The sequence below is a fragment of the Rhea americana genome, unplaced genomic scaffold (assembly GCF_003343005.1).
Source record: "Rhea americana isolate MKP2758 unplaced genomic scaffold, rheAme1 scaffold_2, whole genome shotgun sequence".
Lineage (NCBI taxonomy): Eukaryota > Metazoa > Chordata > Aves > Rheiformes > Rheidae > Rhea > Rhea americana.
Window position 1 is genome coordinate 2938719 of NW_028186149.1, and position 15262 is coordinate 2953980.

A 15262-nucleotide genomic window follows, 5' to 3' on the forward strand; every position below is an offset into this window, starting at 1 on the left:
CTTCCCAGGGCAGGGCTTGTGACTCAGCCTGCTCGAGGCCGGTCGCTGCGTCAGACCRCCGGAGAGCAAGCTGGAGCCTGCTAAGCCCCCGGGCATCCAGCAGCGAGGGGCCRATGAGCGCCGGCCGCCTGAGACAGGAGCTGTAACGGCCAGGCCAAAGCTTAGCTGCCTTCACAAAGTCTGGGTGATGTTGTGGTTCTCAGGATCATCTGGGGAGTGGCGAAGGGGTGCTTACTGACGTGTTTAATTAATGGTAGATCTGATTAAATGCTCGATCCTCACACTTGACTAAAGGGCCTAGGGTAAAACTCGGTTTTTATTGAAAGTGGAGATTGACGGAAAATATATGGCATGCCATGCAGCTGAGATGTGACTAGTGGGAAGAGAACGTCTCCCACCATGAATTACTTCTTATTTTCAAGTAGACTGGGGGAAAAGCTTTTCTTTATTGCCAAGAAGTATGCTTTTTACTTACACACATTGATGCCTTTTGTATTTTTGGAATGCAACCTAGTCGATGCAGGATAGACATGGGTCCTGGAAATCTTCAAAGAACTACCTCTTAYTTTCCTTTCCAAGAACAGAAATTTCTGAAGGTTAAGTTTTGGGTACTACAGAGTGGTAAGTTTATATGGGGCAAGTTAATGGAAGCTATAATAAAAATRTAATTAGATATAATACTTTCATTAAATATGGTATTTTTCAGAAGAGTCAKTAGGGCTTCTGCAAAAGGAAAGCTRTTGAATACAGAGACATGATCTCAGTTCAGAAAGTCCCTGAGCAGTAAATTGCTGAAAAATGTCCTGGTAAAGCTTCACTACAGGCCTGCTCTGTTTATACCCTCTTTCCCAGGGACTGTTGTTGGCTGCTGGACTGGACTTTTCGAGGCTACTCAGAATAGCCCTTCTTGTATTCTTCTGCTATGTTAATAAGTACTCTTTGTTCCTCTGGTATCAAAAGACCAGTCGCAAATGAGATTTTGCTGTGCTTGTTCATGATCTGTGTCAGCTCTTTTCTTTTCCTGTTGCCGTCGCTGTGTCTGTACGTGGGTGCGCCTGCACCGCTCAGCAGCTCTCAGTCCTCGGAGTAGCTGCTTAGACAGAGAATCGTGCGTAGCGGTGACTGTTGCACTCTGACCTTTTTTTCAAAACCTTAGTTCACCCTTACTTGGTAACCRATGTTGACAGAAGATCAAGAACTCACCTGCTATGACTACAGTAATGTCCTCAGATCAAATATTAGTATGTCTAACTAAATATAATTCCCTCCTCTCARTATGGAAATCAACCATCGAAATAGTGTTTCAACTTTTGGAGTTTTCAACTGTGTATTTCATGCTGTCATAATCAATAGAAATGATTTTTATGTATATAAATAATAATAAATGCTTCTTTTCTAGGTGTGCCTTGCAATAGCTCATTATTCTCAGCCAACAGATCTCCAGCTCCTCTTTGCGTTTGAATATGTTGGGGAAATGTATCATAATCCAGGTAAGTATGAAAAAAAATTTTTTTTTCAGTTTTGTCATCTGTAATTTTAGTAAGAATCCTAGCCAGAAACAATGGCAAAAAGCATTTGAGGCTTTCTCCAGGGATAATTAAATTGACTTGTCCTGCACCAACTTCTTATTTTTGGATGTAAGTCAATYGTTGTGATAGACATTAACTATCAAAATCAAAAGAAATATCTTTCCTGTCTGAAGCAAAACAAAACTGCCAATGTCAGCATGAATACTCTTTATTTCTCAATTCACGTTTCAATCCTCCTATTGTATGTCTCTATTGGTACTCTAGGTACCTAGCTAATCTCCCATCAGGCAGGTTTGTTCACCTGCCCTTCTGTTGGGAATAAGTTTCTCTTCTGGTGGTATTGCAGGAGGATTTGTGCAACTTGGGACTCCATACCTTCTTTCCTAGAGGCTTACTAGGCAGTTCTGCCCACTCAAAACCTCCACCACCCCTGCTGAGTTGGAGCACACCCTCTCTGCTCAAGGCCAATCTCCAACTGAACCCTGTCAGTTAGGTAAGCCTAAAAAAGATGCCTTTGGAACGTGATTTCTAGTGTAATGCTGTGAGGTCACTGCTTAGTGCTCCCCGGCCAATACACAGCTCAAAACCAGCAGTTCTAGCATAAAAAACCTCCCAGGTCAGAAAGCGCCACAGAGGTACTCAAATATTACTCAGCAGCTGGCATTAGAAACCATTCATCTGCCTGTTACAAAACTTGAATGTTGTGGAACTTGACTTCAGGCCTTCAAATTGACCCAAAAATGTGTACTTTCGTGCAGGTGTCTACATGACTGCTCTATGCATGCAGAAGAAATGTGTACATAATTACATTGCACACACAATTACACGTACAATTTCTCACCTGGTAAAACTTGGGCAATTAAGGTGCATATATATTTTGGGGGGGGGGGGTTTCAAGTACTAAGGAGGAAGCCAATTTGTAGACAATGAAGTGTTAAAGTAGAGAGTAAGCAAAATGTTGGTTGGTCACAAAGTTGCCCTCACTCTGTCCTTAAAATACCGTTTGCTATATGGAAAAAAGTTTAGTAAAAGAGTTACATAAGGTGGGTAAAAGGTGGCATGGATCTCTGGCTGTGCTCTTACAATTCCAGTACTGTGTTTTGCAGCTCTTCCCTGCTAGCTCTGAAAGTAAAAGTTAAAATATTGTCCTTGTGCTTCCTGGGGGCCATAAAGAGCCTGCATTGCTCTTGTACATCGTTTTTCCCCAGGACATAGTTAATAATTGTATTTCCTGGCATTGAACAGTAAAARTGTAATGATATATTCTGGCAATTACACTATTTCTCTGTATACTATGTTTGAACAACTACTTCATTCTAATTTTAATATAGTTTTCTTCTGAAAAACAGAAGTAGTAGTCTGAATACTGGTGGAAAAATGAAACTAGTGAATAAAGTGTAAACTAAAACATAATCACTAAGATGACAGGTGAGCCGTARCCCTGTTCTCTGCTTGTTTGAACAGACACTTACAACTTTGGAAATGCCTACTAAAGCTGGGGGGTTGGTCTCATTTTATTTAACTTTTAACKAAAAATTTATTCCCAAGTATCCAAAAAAAAAAAAAAAAGTAATTTCATTTGACACAATTGGCTGCCTACTTGGAACCTGAAGAATGATCAGAAAAAGGCATCTTCTGTATTAGTAACAGGATATCTTCTTGATCTGTAGGCACAAAATGGAAGGGCACCTTTTTGTCATACGATAGGAAGTATGCCTTTTCAGGTAGTTTTGATTTATTTGCTATCAATACAACTTTTTCTGCCTTTTTACATTTTTTTGAATRTAGTAACTTTTCTAAATAATAATTTCTAGGGAGAGGCTGTTGAGATTATATAATATTTATTCTATCTGCTTCATAAGGTAGTTCAGTTAAGAAGCAGTGTATAGCACATAAGTATTTTTAAAACATGGATATCTTTGGTATGTTGAAGAAAGAAATCCTGTGACTGACGACATTTGTTCCTGACTGTTATTATGGCTTTTTTTCTACTAAGCAACCCAATATATCAGCTTTGCATTGCTTCTCTGTTGAAATAGCAGGAAAAATATTTTTACGTTTTTGTGTATTGCCAGGCTGTCATTAAGTCACTGATCTAGTTTAATATAAAAAATAGGTAATGTCAATCCTGATGCTAATTTCTCGCTTTTATAATTAGGAAGATGAAAAGTTTGGTCCCCCCCCTTCTTCTTTCTTTCTTCCCCCCTCTTCTTCTTCTTTCTTTCTTCCCCCCCTTCTTCTTTCTTAATATGCATTGATGAATTTTCTTTTCCTAGCAAAGAAAGTGAATGGAATAGACCCAGGAGGTGGTGGTAGCAGTGCCAGTGGTCAGCAGACACCTTTGTTTGAAACRTACTCTGATTGGGATAGAGAAATCAAAAGGACAGGTGCCTCAGAGTGGAGAGTTTGTTCAGTCAATGAAGGTTATATGATATCTACTTGGTAAGTTTTTCTTATAATGCAAGCAAGCATGATAAAAACCAAGGCAATTGTACTGTCTTTTCCTGTCTCGCAGCATGTGCCTGTCTCCTCTATCATGCTACTTACTGGTGCGCTTCATCATTTAAGCATGGTGCTCTATGGAGAGGCCCTTTGTCGGAAAATCCTGCAGGTGTTGTCATTGTAAGAAATACAATATTTTTGGGAACATTTGTAATCTAGCATCTGCTGCTTTCATGCCTCTGTGCTTCCCTCTGAGACATGCAGGTTTCTAAACAAATACATCTGAGCTCTACCAATAATGACATAAAAGATGCTACAGGCATGTAGAACAAGGCATTAGGGGCTGGTGCATTGTTAACAGAGCTGAGAACCAGCAATGCAACAAGAGAAAAGCTGTTGCAATCCTTAGTGAAAAAGTAACCTTTTGTATTGTATTTTTCCCCAAGCCTTCCAGAATACTTTGTGGTCCCATCTTCCTTAGCAGATCAAGACCTTAAGCTATACTCTTACTCTTTTATTGGGAGACGAATGCCGGTAAGTGTAGTCTTTATTACATTACTCTTCAGGGTCACCATACAGTATTTATCTTAAAGATACATGTGCAGATTAACCTGGTTTTGTGTAGCATTAAAAAAAGAAATCCGTGGGAAAATGCTAAGCTGTTTTCTGTTGTTTCTTTTGTTTTTTTCCCCACATAAGTTATGGTCCTGGAATCACCCTAATGGGAGTGCTCTTGTAAGAATGGCCAACATTAAAGATGTATTGCAACAAAGAAGGATTGATCAAAGGTAAACAACAGGATAAAGTCATTCTCTAACAAGACACACAGTATTAACCAAAGGTGATTGTGCGTAATACACAGCATAATTCATAATTGAGATCATACTTGTTTATTAATGTTCCAGTGTGATAGCTTTTGAGAAACAAAAGTCCTGAATGCAGTTCTGGCACAATTTCGACAACTTCTRTTCAAGATCATTTCTGTTGGAATAATGACTGTTTTTTCAGGCTTTAAGTGTTGTGCATTTTTAGGCTGCAAATGTTTCAGAAAGGTAGATTTCCTGATAAATGCTTAGTTTAGGACTAACCTTACATTGATATTAGTATAATGTAGATTTTATTGATGGAGAATTTCTTACTTATTTCTGCAAGACACAGTAAGAATTATTTATTTATTGTATTGCAGAAATACGGTTTTATAGATTTAGTGCCACAATGCATACAGTATTTCTGTGAAATAYTTTGTATTCACTGTCCTTGATGGAAGATGAAGACATTTAGAGCCTTGCATAAGTAGTTCACTAGCTTGGTATTTCTGTGCTCAATTTGTTGGGAGACTTTTTGAAGATCTTGCATTGTATGTGTTAGACTGGACCTCTGAGTCTTATTTGAATCTCTGTCAGATTTACTGGTTTGTATACTTCAAATGTGTTCTGTTTATTTAGTATAAATAAATCTTTCTAAAAACTGTGAAAAATTAAAAATTGAATAGTGATGAGTTATTTAATCTATAACTTGTTTCAGTGGTCCAGCCTTTGCATTTTTCTGTTTTATAATTAGCAAGTATTTGAGCAAGTAGCTTTGTAGCAGGAGCAATATATTTCCTAAATACAGCCTAGGCTTTTTTTTTTTTTTTTTTTTTTTTTTTNAATTTGGAATATTTCTTAAAAGACTCTTTCTCCTCTCTGCAATAATAAACTAACAGATTTTTTTTTTTTCTTTTTTTGATTAGGATTTGTAATGCAATAACTCGAAGCCATCCCCAGAGAAGTGATGTTTACAAGTCTGATTTGGACAAGTGTCTCCCCAGCATCCAAGAAATTCAAACTGCACATATCAAACTCAAACAGCTGTGTGTTAATGGTAGGCTGGGCTGTAGTTGATTCACAGTGGTTATTTTCCTGAAATACAACAACTCTAACAGATCTTGTTAACCAGAATAGTTATCTGAAATTATTCTGCAATGTTACTGCTTTCCTTATCACAGAGCCTTTTGAAGAAACAGAAGAGAAGTGGCTGTCCTCACTGGAAAATACTCATTGGCTAGAGTATATCAGGTTTGTATCATTACTAAAATGATGGCAATGGGATGTGTTAATCTTTCACTAGGGTAAATAAGCAGTGAATCAATTAAGGAATTATCTATTTTAATAAATAAATAAGATAAATATAGATATTCCTATTTTTTTCATGCAGAGAGTGAATCTATGATACTAATAGTTGAATCACTTTCTTCTCTTGCCTAGATCATTTCTTAAGCATTCTGCTGAGCTTGTGTATGTGATGGAATGTAAGCATGTTTCCGTAATTCTGCAAGGTAATATAACCACACAGCATGCCGTAACTCTTAACATAAGTGTGATAAAGTAGTTAAAAGACATTTAGATAAAATAAATTGTAACCTTTACACATAAAATACATCATTTCTAAATATTTCAGATATCTGAGGACCTAGAGAAGAAGCATATATTTGGTGCTATGGCATAGTCCATAGCACCAAAAGAATATTTGAGTCTTTTCATTTTTTTTCTGATAATGATACAGCAGGATGAACTATTACATTGTGTTAATTAGGCTAATATTCCCTRGATATCATTTTTTTCTCAGAGATTGCATATGCGAAAGCCTTTCACTAACATTGGCTCCTGCTGTGTATATATGCAAACATATTTCAGAATAGAAGGATTTTGAAAAATGTGTTGGTACATAAATTAGAAATTTTGTAAATTCTGTAATTTTTACAAGACCTGTTCAGCTGATATATGACACTTTCCTCATATAGCAGCCTCTTAAAGCTGCTTCAGTGTTGTGATAGATGAACGACATGCTTTCTCTGAGCGTTATTTACAGAGAGTCCAAAAAATATCAGCCCGAAGTATTTTATCGTTCCAAAGGTGGAAAATATGTTGCTACTTCCCAGCAACACGAACACCCTTCTTTTCAGCACATCTTGGTAAATGTCATGGTTTTGGGTAGATTCTTGATATAGGCACTGCTGTGCTGGATTCTGCAGGAATCTTTATTACAGTATGAGTCTCAGGAAAATAAAACTTTTTTCCTTCTATCTTTTTTTGAAACTGGGAGAACAGTTACAACAACGAAAAGCATCCTTTAAAAGAAAGAGAGAGAAAAACAGTAAACCTAGTTGCTGTTTTTTTGCCCTTTGAGATGTAATTCTGTGTATGGTATATATTTTTCATGTATTTTCTGTTTTTCACAGAGGAAGAGGGACGGGACCTGAGCTGTCTTGCTGCTTCTCTCATTCAAGTTATGCTGGATCCCTATTTTCGAACAATTGTTGGATTTCAAAGCTTAATACAAAAGGAATGGGTCATGGCAGGATATCAGTTTTTAGATAGATGTAATCACTTAAAGAGATCTGACAAAGAGGTAAAATGAACTGTACTTGTCTATGATAACAATAGCAATTAATATCAACCTGAACACTTAGTCACACAGAAAAGTAAGCTAAAAGGTTTCTTCATCCTTTCCAAATTCATGAAGCTACTGTCAGAGAAAATGAGTTTTCATCCAAGATGAGAGAAATTCTCTTTGTCCTCTATAGCCATTTGAGAATCAGTGAAACACCAGGCAAAATCAAATGTTGCTGGATATTTATGTTGCAACAGTATTATACATGAAAGTGTCCCACTGTAACCAATGCTAGCACGGTCCCTATTTTAGATTAAAATGGGTTCAAGAGTGTGTTTAGGGGTGGAGGCTGTGTGGTTGGTTGGTTGGTTTGTTTTACCAAGGGCATCTCTTTTCTTTTCACCCACGTTTCTGGGAGTGTCAAGTCATCCTAATATGGAGAACTTCTCAAGGCAGTGATCTGATAGAGGGGCACCGGAGTTTTATGAACACTGTTACACAACTGCCAAACAGATTAACGGAAGGTAGCGCAGTACTTGATGTTCAGTATTTGCAGTCAATCTTACAGTTACTAGAGGGCCCTCAGTTAAGAGCCTTTTCCAGGAACAATGCCCAAGAGAAATAGAAAAACGGCGCCCTCAGAGAGTGCAGCGAATAGATAAAGTGATGATGACCCTGTGAGCACTAGGTAGACAAAATAAGTGCAGGGGTAAAAGGACCTGCAATACAAAGGGGAGAGAACAGTGAGGTAGCAGGCAATTTGACCYTAGGAAAGGATATATAGAAGAATAAAACTAGGAAGAGGAAAATATTTTTAAAGCTTTGTATAAATGGTAGTTTATATTTTTGCCATTCGTGGGCCACTGCAGAAACTGCTAGAACATACAGTGAGAAATAAATGTGGCTGAATTACAAATTCCAGAGTCATTTTAAACAAGAAGGAAGTGTACAGATTGTGAAAATAAGGCCAAGTAGTGAGGAAGGCTCATTTAAGGTCTAACTGGAAATGATGCAGTACTACACAACATGACAGAAAGTCCAGGAAAGAAGTGATTGGCTTCACAAAGGGAAAGCTGTGGAAAGGTAATGCCGAGAAAGTCAGTTCAAAGTTACTCCTGAAAGTGGCTAAACAGTGGCAGAACAGTTGCATGAAACCATGAAAAATACAATACTGCGCTTCAAATTGTTYGCACTGTTAAGGGGCATACCAGAGATACGCTAATAGCTAAATACCCTAATGAGAGCATTGACCGCAAATAAATGGATATGTCTTGGGAAAAGCTGTATAAATTTAATAACTCTGTTTCTTTTTCAAGTCTCCTTTGTTCTTGATGTTTCTCGACTGCGTTTGGCAGCTGCTAGAACAATACCCAGCAGCCTTCGAGTTTTCTGAAATGTATCTGACCATATTGTACGACAGTGCACGTATCTCCTTGTTTGGCACTTTCCTTTTCAATTGTCCCCATCAACGAGTAAAGGAAAGCACCGTGAGTATGAAGCATCACACCTACTTTTCAAATAAGTGACTTAAGCCTGCCATTCTGGAAATAACATCATCTAAGCTAAATGGTGTTCCTTAGTATTGTTCAAAATACCACACTCTATTTGGGGAAAAATATTCAACTCCCAGATGAATGTGATCAGAATGTCCCTTTCAAGCGATCTTTGCATAGACATTAGCTAAATGTCCATGAAGAAAGTCTTTTCATTTTCTTTTATTTTTTCCTAGAGAAGCATTATTTTTGTACATGAGTAGTGGTACTTCTCTAGGAAACAGATTTATATTTTTGAAATTGGTGAAGTAGAATGACAGGCAACAAGTAGAATTTCAAGTTCTGCCAAATTTTGAAACCTCTTCATATGACATAATTGTTTATATAGTTGATTAAATTAATTCATTAAATACCTAGTGACCGGTTAGTCAAAATGAATGCTTACAACAGTAATGCACAATGAATGCTTATATAAAGATACTTAGAAAACCAAACACTCATGTTTTTGAAAACTGTAGTTTGCTGTAATTCTGTGTAGAACATATGATGGCTGTTAAAAGTAAATTTTAATGAGTTCTGTTAAACAACTTCCCTTTAAAGTTGTAGGTAGTACTGCCTTACAAAGAAATAGAGTATTGAGAGACCATTAGTGTAGTCGCAAAATACACCTCTGCATTCTTACGACTAAACAAAGAAATAATTTAATATAATTGAAAGTAATTTCCGCTAAGTAAGCATTAGTCCTGCATCTGTGTTGCATAAATGAAAAGCAGAGTATGGCTCTGTTCTCCAGCAGTAGACAATCTTGTTGTTCTGTTGCTTTAATTTACAGCTGCCTCTAAATTATATTCCTGCTATTTTCACCCAATAATTATGCACTGTTTTGTATTTCAGATTTGTGAATAAGCTTATTTTGTTTAATTTTTAATATGCATCAATTCTTGCAGGAATTTGCCATAAGCAAAAACATCCAGCTGGGTGATGAGAAAGGCCTCAGATTTCCTTGTGTTTGGGACTGGTCTCTTCAGTTCACGAGCAGGGATCGTCTGCTCTTTCACAACCCTTTGTATATTGGGAAGAGCGCACCGTGTGTACAAAATGGAGCCATCAAAACGTTCAAACGCTCAAAGGTAATGATGATGTCTGTGTGTGAATTGCCATTTCTGTGCTTAGCTGTAAAATGTTATGCTCAACAGCTTGCGATTATGTAGTGTTTTACACCCTTTTTGTAGCAATGAGTGTTACTTCTCTTAGCTTAAGAAATATACACAAAAAATGAATTCCTATGGAAGTAAAGATCTCAGTTGTAGAAGGCAACGCTATTGCTGCATGCCAGGACATTCTGTGATATGGCTGGGCTCACTGCCAATAATTGTATTACTTCAGCTATAGAAAAGTGATGACATTCCTTTTTTACTGAGACTTCAGTTTTTTTACTGAATACTGATYGAGTCAGTCAGTCATTGTTTTAGAAAGTTAGAAAATATACGTATTTATTTTTAAACACCCAGAGTGGTCCCAGTGTTTGCCCTGTGAGCCATGCAGTGGTGACCCATAAGCTCAGAAGTGTTTGGAAGGCATGTCATTTATCTGGATGATGCATCTCAGGGAAGTCTGCAGTTGTAAATGAGCATAAAACTGGAAAATTAACAGTATTTATTTTCTAYAGAAAAACTATAGCTCAACCTTGAGAGGTGTCCCCCCAGCATTAAAGAATGGAATCATCAGTGAGCAAGAGTTCCTTCCACGAAGAAACTCTTTGATACTAAAACTGAAACCAGATTTTTTACAGCAAACAGAGAGTCAGAGTAACAGCATGGAACAGTACTTCAGAGACTGGTTTGCAAAGCCTGTTGATCTGCATGGCGTAATTCTACCCCATATCTCTGGAACGCAAATAAAACTGTGGAAACTGTGCTACTTCCGATGGGTTCCCGAGGCCCAAATTAATCATGGTGGCTTCATCACTGCTTTCCATAAAGTCTCTTTGCTGGCTGATGAAGTAGACATGTTAAACAGGAATCTTCGACAATACAAAAGCAACCCTTCTTTGCAAGTTAACTGCTCAGAACTGGATCACAGCAGGATGTACTTCAGAGCAAATGGTTTAAATGACTCTTCTGGGGCTCCAGACTTTCTCTCCTCCTCATTCCCGTTTTCTCCAATAGGGAACCTATGCAGACGGAGCATTCTGGGAACACCTTTAAGCAAATTTTTAAGTGGTGCCAAAATCTGGCTATCCACTGAAACGCTTGCAAATGAAGACTAAGATGATGTGAGGCTTTAAAGGTTTGGGGAGAATATAGCAGATAATTTTGTMTTTTCTAAGTTAACACTGCTAAATGCGGCATTGGAAGCTGTAATAATTTTATATACAAATACTACGTAAGTTTTGCACAAATATTTAAAAGCAAAGCGAATCATGCTTCAAATCGCACAATTTTGTCTTCAGTAGTTCTCATCTACATGTCTTGTCTGGTTTCTGGTCCCTAAATCTTTTTATATATTCTCAGTTTGGCTCATTATATGAGATGGAGCATTTCGTTTGCTAACTGAAAGAAAAACTTGGTGTGGTCACTAGTGAGGATTGTGTTTGAAATAACTGTTTTCTCAGATTGTGAGACGTGAATCTTGTGTCAAGAGATTAGCAAGTCAAAGTAGACTTAGGTGTAGTGGACACAGATTGACAGCAGAAATCTGGGAACTCTTTTTATCAGGTTTTTTTTTTTAGGAAGAGTACATATATGCATACGTACATACTAACTTTCTGTGACTTGATCACTCTACAAAYGTGTTAATGCAGTGTGTGCATCCATAGGGTTTTTTTTGTTCCYTATTTTTTCTCTCTCCAAATGTATCCAGTAGTAATAATTAGTCAGATTCACGCTCTTTTTCAGGAGCTTGCCTTTAGGTCATTGGAATCAACTTCAGGACAATGCACTGTTAACCTTAAAACATTTACTGTAGATAATAGTATTATAGTAGCCTTAGAAGTGCCTTTAATTGAGAAGAATCAGTAGCAAGAACACTCTAATGCAGCTGAAAAAAAAAAACTTTTAAAAATAGATTGTTACAGTAAGGTCTTGTTCCACCCTCGTCTCCCCCTCCACATTTCTGGAAATAACAGAAGGCCAGCTCAAGAGAGACCAGGTTTTGCTCTCTAAGATTAAGCTTGTTTGTAAGTCTGAGTGCCTCACTTTATTTAAGCACCTCAAATACCCAGCATTATATCCCTGTACAGCTCCTGATTCCCCTAACCCTCTCTTCATCCTAGAGTAGGATGAAGTCAGTTTCGGCAGGATTTGTACTTGAGCCCTGCTGGGTTCCAGAAAGGAGGCCAGGCCCGGAGTGGCCAAAATCCACCATGTGCTGGTAGCAGCGTGCTGGTGTCGCTTGTAAACACGACTGGAAGCTTTGTTGTTAGTGGTGCCTTCTTTTTTACTTACTAGCTAGCCAGTATGGACAGTGCAATAGCACTGTCTGAGGGAATTAAATCTAACAGCCTCCCTCTGCCTCATACAACAGCCTCCACACTACTGTAAAACCTTTCAGTGATACCTCTCGTGTGGGAGCTGTGCCTGAAAAAGCCTCAGGTTTCACAGGGAGAAAAATGAGAGAGACAGAGAAGCAAGCTGGGAGGGAGAAAAGTAAAAGAAGTACATTGCTGTCAGAGACTAAGGCAGGCGTGAATGACAAGAGGATGCCTCTCTGTCCAGTACTTTCTCTTAATGGTAAGTCCGTATTTTTTTTTTTTTTCATATTATCTGATTTCTGCATAAAACACAAAGGCTATGAAACTGAACCAACATGAAACTGAACCAACAGAAGCCCCTATTTGGAGTTTGACATGCAGGTTAAGGCACCTGAAGCCTTATAAAATAGAGATGGGGCCACTCTCAGTTACTAGGGGAAAAAAAATCCTGTATAATGATAACATGCAGTGTATGAGAGTTAAAAAAAAAAACAAAAAAAAAAACAGGTGAGCAGGGATGTGGAGATGTTTGTGTGCAAAAACAAACTGGTCTTCAGCACAGCCTATATGACAATAATATGGATGTCTAAGACTGAAAAAAGTTTATTTTACAGAATATGCATCTGGAGTGGCCTTATAGGTGCAAACTTTCTACTAGAAAAAAATATAGTTCTTAGAGGAGCCTGTTTTCCCCAGGCTGAAAATTACCTAAACAACTAACTACACAGCTGCTGGGGGCACTGGGCATGCTGCTTTCTTGCACTGTTTGGTTTGCTGAGGTAAGAGAGTAGGCAGTTTTGTTTTGGAGGTGAGCTGGTGTGAGAGAAAGAAAGAAAGAAAGAAAAAAAAAAACAACACAACTCCTCTTTTTAACCAAGCAAACCCCCACAAGCCTGGTTTTATGCAAAGCAGCTGAGTGTGTGTGCATGTGTGGGCGCATGTTATGACATATTGCCAGATTGTTTCTGGTCACCCGTGTGAGGAGAAAAGGGGTATCCACCTCCATTGCCTGATTATGCTGCAGACTGTCTGAGCATGTTATGTGGTCCACAAACTGTTGTTATTGTTTATTTACAAGCTTGCTGAAGCCGCCATCTAACTTGTTAATTCAATATTTAAATGTTTTAGTTTGCGTTTGTGGTGGTTTTTAACTTGCTTACTGCTTCCCCTGGCCTGATACTTGACATAAAAGACCTCAACCTGTGTGCTTATAGTCTTTTGGTACCTTTTTCTTTCTTTTCAAATTACTTTTAAAAATTATACTGTCTTTTTTTTTTCTTTCCCTCTTCCTTAAAGGAATAACTTTTTTGGTTTAAAGGTACCAAAAAAATGTGTAAATAAATTGTTCCACCTAGAGAGAAAGCTGGTGGAATAAAAAAAAAAAAAAAAATAATGCTTAGGCTAGTACCCTTTGGGAGAAAAAAAGGGTACTATATTTAAACAAACAGGATTATCTTTTATAAGGAATTTTCAGAAATTTTTACATTTCAGTTCTAAGATGTGTATAGATGCTGCAGATGGTCTTTGTATTTTATATATATTATATGGGGAGTTGAGGGGGAAGGGCAGAGAAATATACTATGACTTTAAAATAAACAAAACCTGTCCAAATATCTATTTGCCAGACAGACTGAAAAATTTCTAGTTCAGAAACAGACATTAAGTAAGTAAAGGCTGAGCTGGTCGTAAGCTTGGGGGGAGGGGGAATAGAGACACTGGTAACTCATGGCTAAGAGGATGTGGGAATGAAGGGGACCTGTCTGTTTCTCTAAAAAAAAAAAAAAAAAAAAAAAAAAAAGTTTTGCTTCTGGTTGTTCAGTCCTTGCCTTCTGAGCAATTTCGACAACTACTGTGTGCGTTCATGTGCGTGCATGGGTGTGTGTGTACTTTCCCTTGAACAAGCAAATTAAACAGCTTACATTTTTTTTAATCTACTTTTGAAAAAAAGGTACTAAAAATTTAAAGTAATTATTCTCTACTCTACACAGTTGCCTCATCATAGGTAGGTACTACTCCAACCATCTTTAATAGCTTTCAAAAGTAATTTTTAAGGGGTGAGTACATCTCTTTAACTTCCCTTTAGAGGGTGCAGACATGCATACACACACACACGCGCGCGCGCGCGCTTGCTCTCTCTCTCTCTAATTTCTGTTCGCCATTTCCAAACAAGATATGGTTAATGCCATTTTGATGTTGCAAAAGTATAAAAACTACAAAGGAGTTTATCTTTTTTTAGGCTATTTCTAGAAAACATGCACTATTTTGGCTGTTACCGGCTGTTATAATCGTGACTTTCTTACTACACTGTAAACCATGTCAGGGGAAGGGGGGGGGTGAGATATGAAATGCTGGTTGATATTGTTAGTGTACCTCCAGAGTCATTAGTTACTGCAAGGTAGAGGTTACGGTAGACTTAGTAATCATGGTAGTACAACTTTATTCACCATTTACTGCCATGTATCGAAGAAATGTCTCTCATTACAGAAATGCATTGAAAAGTGTGTGTTTGTGAGTATATGTATACCTAGGCCTGCACATGTGTTTAATGTGCATCTGCCTGCAATACCACTTTGATATTAACTGCCTTGTATTTTTAATGAAGATGTAGCAGGTGGGCAAAGGTTTTGGCTTATTGTCATACAGAAAGAAATACTACAACCAAAAAATTTCTAACAAATTCAGTTAAGCAGAAGATGAAATCTTAAATTTGCCTCCAGCGTAAGTGACAGAAATCTGTCCCTTGAATTGTTTTAGGCAGTAGGTTTCTAATGCTATTGCTGCAATGATTTAGAGTTCACTACTTCAACTGAAACTAAAACCTTTGTGCCTGATAATGATCTATTGAGTAAAGTAGCAGTGCCAGGAAGAATATAAAATCCTGGTGCTGAGTTGTGAATGTGAAGTAAATTAGACTAAATAAAAGTTCTTACCTTTCCACAGTGAATTTCAGGGGG

The 15262-nt window shown here is 37.8% G+C and overlaps 1 protein-coding gene across 2 annotated transcripts in view; it reads left to right on the forward strand.

Moving 5' to 3' along the window:
- The window catches only part of MTMR10 (myotubularin related protein 10), a 40927-nt gene extending 25675 nt beyond the window's left edge, over nt 1-15252 (forward strand). For both annotated transcript variants that reach the window (XM_085303307.1, XM_085303308.1), the window contains exons 6-16: nt 1400-1490; nt 3806-3971; nt 4418-4505; nt 4671-4759; nt 5704-5834; nt 5959-6028; nt 6218-6288; nt 7192-7361; nt 8660-8830; nt 9784-9966; nt 10506-15252. In XM_085303307.1, the coding sequence (XP_085159433.1) occupies nt 1400-1490; nt 3806-3971; nt 4418-4505; nt 4671-4759; nt 5704-5834; nt 5959-6028; nt 6218-6288; nt 7192-7361; nt 8660-8830; nt 9784-9966; nt 10506-11105 (1830 nt within the window). In that variant the 3' untranslated portion in view covers nt 11106-15252. The remainder of the gene's footprint in view (nt 1-1399; nt 1491-3805; nt 3972-4417; nt 4506-4670; nt 4760-5703; nt 5835-5958; nt 6029-6217; nt 6289-7191; nt 7362-8659; nt 8831-9783; nt 9967-10505) is intronic.
- Nucleotides 15253-15262: the final 10 nt, after the last annotated feature.